Consider the following 7,780-nt stretch of genomic DNA (forward strand, 5'->3'; position numbering starts at 1 on the left):
CAATCTAGAGAAAACATTTTTATCGATTCGATTTGCGCACGAAGTTCAAATGTACCAATTTTGAATGGAAATCGGAAAAGAAGTAGATTAAATTACTGCATTTACTAAACTAATTATGTTACTTATCCCTTATAAAATCATCATTAGTACTTGCCTAAAAACTACAGTTAGCACATAGTATGCATACGTACATATATATTATACACAAATGATTTTGTTTCGCTTAACTAATATTTTATTTAAAATTCTTTTTTTTATAGTTAACCTCGTTGTTTGTGCAAAAAATGCCGAAATACATACGAAAAAAACGACGTGACGAATACGATGATGCAATTGAACGGAACTTGATGTATCGCGAAAAGTGAAAACCAACCTCAAAATTTGTTATTTCACGAGAATACAGACTATTTTAGAACACACAGAGTTGCCCTGGCAACATTTAATCACTGAATTAGCAAAGTAAAAATACTGCTACACGGAATTCCCCTAGAATTTAATGCGCCAAAAAGGGGAAATCTAAGTCAATGTCAAAAGTTAGTCCAAAAGTAATTAGCCAAAATGGATGTTAATTGTGAGCGTTTGATTTTGAGGGCCGAACAGGATCACCAGCACAGTCGCGTTCGCGTCGATATGCCGAGGCAACGGCTTGACAACAATGCGCTGCGTGCAGAACGCGGCCGACGTTGGTCGGCGGCGGCAGCAGCGGCGCAGCGTACACAAAACTCCACCGATACGGGAGGAGGAGTGCAGGAGTTTCGAGCTGTTGCTGACAACAGGACGTTGGTAATGCGCGAAAGCGAGCCCCACTGTTGCAGCGTTTGTATCATCTGCCGTCAGCGAGTGGAGGAGTGTTGCGCGTGTTGTTGTAGCAATTACTCACCTACAACAATAGTCAATTTTAATGGCAGCAGTGTGCGACAAGTGGCGCAGCATAAAAGTTCACACAGCAGATGCACAACGATTAACTCATCATCATCAACAACAACAACAACAACCAGTGCAACAACACACGTAGCTAAACCCGATTACAACGATCAGCAGTTGCTCATTGTGCAGCACAATACTTGTGCATGCGACGGCAAATGCGTAGACAGTTGCAGGCCTCGCTCAGTGCAACTGCCGCATGCAACAACACAAACAATAAAGCTAGTTAACGGTGATGGCACTACATCAAAATCACTGACGCAACAACTGGTGCAGCAGCAATCGGCGCAATCTACTAAGGAGACCGCAGTGGCGTTGGCGTTTGTATGTTGCAACTGTCGACAGCAAAAGCGACAAGGAAGCAGCAACAATTTCTTGCACACCAACGATATGTCAACTGGAACAGCAACTGCTTTGGGTACACCTTTCGCAGTAGCTGATTTATTGGCAGCAACAACGAAAACGACGCCAACACGTTCAACACCATCATATGCAGCGCCAATGCTAAATACAACAACAACCACAACAGATTTAGAGTTGACCACAACAACTGCAGCGTTCACTTTGTCACCACCATCATCTTCATCATCATTAGTTCATACAACCTGTACAAATTGCAATGAGCAACATCAAAAAAATCCGGTTGCTGCAACAGCAACAACCACAAGTATAAATTCGTCTGCGCCTGCGCTCTTCGATAAAGCTCTGCGCACTTTTCAGATTTTATTATTGTGCATTCAGGTACAACTTTTGCATCCTGTACACGAAAAAATCCATAGTTTTCTTTACAAAAACAAAAACAATAGTAATAGCAATAGTAGCAACCACAACAACAACAACAAAGAATACACGACAAATAGTAATATTAGCAGTAGACATAGGAGAAATTGTAATACGAATACGAAATCCAATAAAAGACATGCAAATGAAAAAGCACAACTGCAAATGCTCGCGTGGCAAGAGCAGCCGCAACAAAAACAACAACAACAACAACAACAACGTCCTCCACCCTCAAGACTGATGCAACAAATTCGCTGTAATTCCTACTACAATAATAATAATGATAATGATAATGCAAATAATAATATAATGGATATAGTCAATAGTAACAATAGTTATGCAAATATATTTAATACATCACGAACCGAGCAACAACAACAATACGCCAATGCTAACGCCAACCAGACTAGCTATAATAATAGATATTTAAGTAACGTTATATGCTCGCAATCGCAACATCACACTAGCTACCGTACAGTACAAGAAAAATCACAGATATTACAACAACAACAACAACAACAACAACATGTACATCACTACTTCAATTTTATATTACCATCGCCAACAACACCACCAACATCACATCGACAAAATGCTTTGCAACAGCAGCACAGCCACCACAAGGCGTGCAATATCGCCTCCTCATCATCACTACAATTGCAATTACAACATTTGCGTTACTTCAAAATGCCAAATCTAACAATTTTGTATAAGTTACTACTTATTCTGTCGTTCCTATCACTATTTCTGCCATCGATAAATGCACAGACATCACACGCGATTGCGGCATCGTCAGCGGCGTCGGCGCCTAGCCGCAATGCTATCCGCACATCACCGGTGGCTTTGGGCCGCAACGAGACTGGTAAGTTTCAAAAAAAAAAAACCTATCTTCAAGTACTTCTACATTTAAGTATCCTATCTACAAGTACTACTACAAGTAGTAGCCAAAAATCAAGTTTATGTTGACAGTTTTCTTCTATTATCGAGGTGTGGTACAATCCGAATTACTTCCGACCGCCCAAACTGTCAACAAGGAATACTATTTATACTTAATGCTTTTGGTAAAAAGTGGCCGGAATTATGGGCCTACAACTCAAGAGTTAGCGGTTTACTCTTAGCTGTTGTCCCCGTACCTCTTTAGTTCATTTGCTAAATGTATTTATTGAGTTATAATAATCAAATGATTACCCTCCCCACACCCAACCAACCCTAAGTTCGTATATGTACGTCCGAAATTGGAAGTCGGGCAATGAGTAGAGCTTCTCAGCTACAGAAACAAAAATTTCAACAGCTCAGATTTAAGATTAAGCTAAAATGAATTGTTCAGATTGTATTTATGAGAGAAAGCAATATAACACTTTAAATAAAATTTAAATAAAATGTGTAGGCATGAGAATTAAAATCGTAGCATATCCGATCTAAAGGTTCGTTTAGTTCCAAATTTGATCTGCAAGCTTTTAACAGTAAGCTGCCTAAACTGCCTTAAAAGACGAAAGACGGGTATTTAAATTTAACTGCAGGTAGAATAAAAGAGCTGTAAGCTGTTCCATTCCGAATTTTTACTAACAATACAATGCCAAGTATTTTGCTACGACTGCTAAGTGTAGGTAGATATACATATAAGTTATATGTATGTAGGTAGAGTTAACGTGGAATCCCATCGGAAATGCCCTAAGACGAAAAAGAAAAATTGTTTTTGAACAAATTCTAACCAGACCCCTAACATTAGTTGGCCTAGTACCCTAGTAGGCTTCGAAACAACGACGTTTTCAAGGCATTCGATTGAAAATTCCTGCTCCCATACCTTATTGAGTATTTTTTCAGTTCTGTCTCTGAGCTTGGCCCGTATTTAGCTGCTTTCTTTTCATGGCGTGCCAAAGACTCTCAATCGGGTTCAAAACGGGAGAATTTTTGACCATGCCATATGCGATATTCCAAAGTCTGCAAACATTTTCTGAAATTGCATAAAAAGCAAAATATAGACAGATGATATTCTTCTAATACATAAACATTACGATATATCGATGATTAAATAACATATTATATAACACTTACCGATTTAGTCCAATGATACTGTGCTGAGTCGTCCTGGGACATGGTCTCAGAAATATGCCCATATTGTTCTTCTACGACCGTTACGATAAAATGAGAAACAACTTCTCCATACTTCTGAGCTTTCATATTCCCATCAATAAAGAGTAAAGGACCCCGAATTTAAAAATAAAAGATCCTACAAATATATATTTTTTTTTTTCAGCTGCACATTATTTAAATTTATGTTGTTGAAAGGTAGCTGGTTGGTAGAACTTTCCTTTGTAAAAATTTTTCACGCATTGTGCCATTTTATTTTAGATAGACTGCTAACTTGTGGTACCAAAGGGTCTGTGCCGGTAGGTGTGGTTAAGAAAGTGTACACCTTGAACGGGGAGTAACTATTGCATCTCAATACAAGCATACAAAGGTGTGTACAGAGTCCGTTGTGGTTTAACGTGAGTTCCTGCCTGCGAAGGCCTAATCCCAGAAGTGTACAGTTATAATTATATGCATATTTACATATGTATGTATGTACGTATGTAATATATCAATATGTTGCGCTTAGTAGAGCCCTCGACGGCCCACGCTGATTGGTCAATTGCCGGCGTTAACTAAACTGCTATTTGTGTGCATATATGCGTTTGTATATGTGCATTCACACATTCGAGTTTGCCAGTATGCGATCGGCGGTCAGCTAACATGTTTACTCGCGCTATTTGTCGTTCTTATCAACTATTCACTGCCATGTGGTTGTTAGAAAACATTTTTTTTTTGTATTGTTGTCCAAGATTGAGTGTGTATCACTTGATAAGAAGCAGTACCACTACTTCTTCAATACACAGAGCACACACATACCAACAAAGACTTGATTATAACAGTGATTGTTTGTTGTTATATCAGCATTTTTGTTTTATAATATACAATTTTGATTATGCCCAGCAAGCACAAACTTTTAGTATCGTGTACAAAAAAAAAAAAACTGCACCAATTCAATTCTAATGTAATGAGCGAAAATTCTCTAATAATTGTGTTTGTATTTGTAAGGTTAGGTTAGGTTAGGTTAGGTTTGCTGCTCGATCCTCAAGATACTGAACGCACATGAACTACGATATGTAGAACTCATGAATCCGATCTTATAATGGTGGCCACAAAGTGGACGCTCCAAGCCAAGCCGAGCTTAAATGCGCGTGTTGCATGAATGGGAAAATGCGCACGGCTCGGCTTTAAGCGTACACTTTGTGACTGGACTGAGCGACTTGAGTCCAATACATATTTGATTGGGCGTTTAATTTCCACTCACATCAGCAGTGCCATATCTAAAAGTGTGAGCTCAAAAGCAAAAAAAAAAGAAAAATGATGTGTTGAGATGTTTCTACCTCGCTTCTTCCAAACAGCTTCTAATATCCGTTAAGATTTCGTTATGCCGTTTAGATAAACGATGTTTGCTGGGTTTGTATTTGTAGTTTTGTTTTGTCGCTTCTCACGAGGCGTCGCATAGACTTCAGCCATTTGCTTCCCTATAATATATAATAAGAGCACCGTCCAACTAGTTTACATTACAGTGTGTTAAGTGTTAAGCTCAAAGTAGTGCGCCACATTTTATTCGCATATGTATGCACGTACTTGTATAATAATTGTTTACATTACAATAGGCAAAATATATGTATGTGTGTATATTCATAAGTAGTTCATGCCTACATACAAATAAGTATGTAAATGTCTTCCCGTTTTTTTTTCGTCCCTATTAGGGGAATTATATAAGTTTTCAACTAGAAATTCCTCTCGGAAATCCAACATATTTTTGTACCACACCCTGAAGGAAACGTCGGAGAACATATAAAATATGATCGGCTTAAAAAGTTGAGTCGGTTTATCGTCTGCTCCTGCGTCAGTCAATAATATGCGCGATCTAATCGCTTAGTTTTAGAGATATCTACCTGAAGCTTTGCTTTTCAGAGCACGAATCTGATCATTTGTACCACCGATATCCACTACTCTAACATATAGGTTAGGTTAGGTTAGATAGATTGCGGATCTAGAGAGATATAGAAAAGAAGAACTCATGTGTTCGAACTTATAAATAAACAAAACGCTTAGTAGGCGTTTAATTTCCGTTCCCATCCTCATCTTCTTGCCAGCCTCACAGCAAGGACGCCAATAGGGAATGACTAGGGGATGGCTAGCTTTACGAAGGGCAAAGAGACCACTGGATCTCTTGCGATACAGCTTGGGTCAAAAGTCTTTTGTGACAGCACGAAGCCCAGCTATCTAGTAGTAGAACGCAAGAGGACACGGGAGCATCGACCCGCTCCCATTCTACCGATAGCGGTTCTAGGGTTCCATTCTTTGTTAGCTCAGCAGCTTCACAATTTCTTGCGATTCCGCTGGGGTCCTTGAGCAATCCTTTATGCACTGTTAATGAGTTCAAAACTAGTATCGTCGCTCTGTTATATGAGTGGATAATCACTTCACTGAAGGAGGCTGCACTCCGGAGCAGTAAATCTACGCTACCTTAATGGCTGCAACCTTGCCTTGGGAAACACTTCAATACTCAGGAAATTTGAAGCTGGACAGTAAACCCCTCCACCAACCTTTCCCTTAAGCTTAGACCCATTCATAAAGAAGCTCACTGTTCCTCTCCTTCAACCGCTTCTTCCCGCCCACAACTCCCTCGCCTGTATATGGGTAGAGAAGGGGCCGATCGGCTTAAAGTCCTTATAATACTGCTTTATTTGACAAGATATCTTCACGAAATTTTGCATAGATTATCGGTACAATTTCGAACAATTTTTCAGATCGGTGTATAACTTACACTATTTTCAAGAGTTTCACTTTTTATGAGTAATAGTAGTTTTAAAAACAGAAGCTAAATGCAACAGCAAAGATAGAATATTTGCAAAAATATAAATAAATGACATGTTTGAGTGCTGGGAAGAGCTCTCTGTTCTACTTAATTAGACATTAACAGCTACTTTTATCACACTATGACATTATTAAGTAGTGCTCTGCTTACATGTCATGTTCCGATTAATAATTATTGAATCACCTGCTGTGTACTCGATTAGACTGGACGACATGGCGCGTTGTTTAATCAACTCGTTGCTGTGGCAGGTCCTATACTGTACTTGTCTTAGCCTTCTCCGGCCGGCTGGAACCCATTGTGAATTGGGTCAATTGCGATGCATTGCTCAGGGAACGACTACTTCGCTACCTTCTTATGCTTTATGTTCATACATATGTATGTACTGTATGGTATACATGAATACATGCGTAGTATTTTCTTTCGATTTTTATGATTCACATTATTGTCGTTTTAATTATGACCCTTCAATAGTTCTCTGTATAGATTAAATTAGTAGTAAGAGAGTAAGTATAAAATCCTACAACAATATTCCTATGCAAATATTTAATGCAAGGAAAAAACTATCAAAATTGCTGCTTTGACAGTAAGGGTCTTTCTAGATAATCGCAACGAATATCAATTGACAAAAGTTTTTAGAAATATCACGTTTCTTCTAATCGATAAGTGTTCGTCAAGCCAGCTTAGAAAAATTACTCAAAATCGCGTATTGATTACTCCAATGTACCATTTGCCATAATTAGTACAATTTACTGCTCAATATTTCAATTTGCAAAATAAAAAATACCTTAAAAAACACGATCTTCTTATGAACAATACAAAATTTATTGGTCGTTTACAAAAAGTGGGCAAATCAATTAATCACATACAACAACAAATCTACAACATACACACAAGAGTGCAAAACTAAAGCAGCGGCGCAAAACAAATCCGTTATTAGTGCAGTTAAGGCGGCAGCAAACCATTTGTCAACGTCACGTAAACCAGAAATATATGTCTTTAAGGCCCAACCCACTCCAAAGTTCCTAACAGATATAGCGAACTGGGAAAAGTTTCAASATACTGCCAGCGACCTTTGCGAAAAATACCCCTATTCAGACAATATCAACAAAGAAGTTGCCACATTTACAAAAATTATTCGGACTTCTGCTCACCTTTCCATTCCACAATCCAGTAACAAAA

At 38.6% G+C, this 7,780-nt stretch overlaps 1 protein-coding gene across 1 annotated transcript in view; it reads left to right on the forward strand.

Moving 5' to 3' along the window:
- The window catches only part of LOC108968426 (insulin-like receptor), a 55,086-nt gene that overhangs the window by 20,163 nt on the left and 27,143 nt on the right, over positions 1 to 7,780 (forward strand). Inside the window, exon 2 of the mRNA XM_018932467.1 lies at positions 261 to 2,566. Within this exon, the coding sequence (XP_018788012.1) occupies positions 559 to 2,566 (2,008 nt within the window). The 5' untranslated portion in view covers positions 261 to 558. The remainder of the gene's footprint in view (positions 1 to 260; positions 2,567 to 7,780) is intronic.

The sequence above is a fragment of the Bactrocera latifrons genome, unplaced genomic scaffold (genome assembly GCF_001853355.1).
Source record: "Bactrocera latifrons isolate USDA-ARS-PBARC rearing strain unplaced genomic scaffold, ASM185335v1 scaffold_215, whole genome shotgun sequence".
In the NCBI taxonomy this organism is placed as follows: domain Eukaryota; kingdom Metazoa; phylum Arthropoda; class Insecta; order Diptera; family Tephritidae; genus Bactrocera; species Bactrocera latifrons.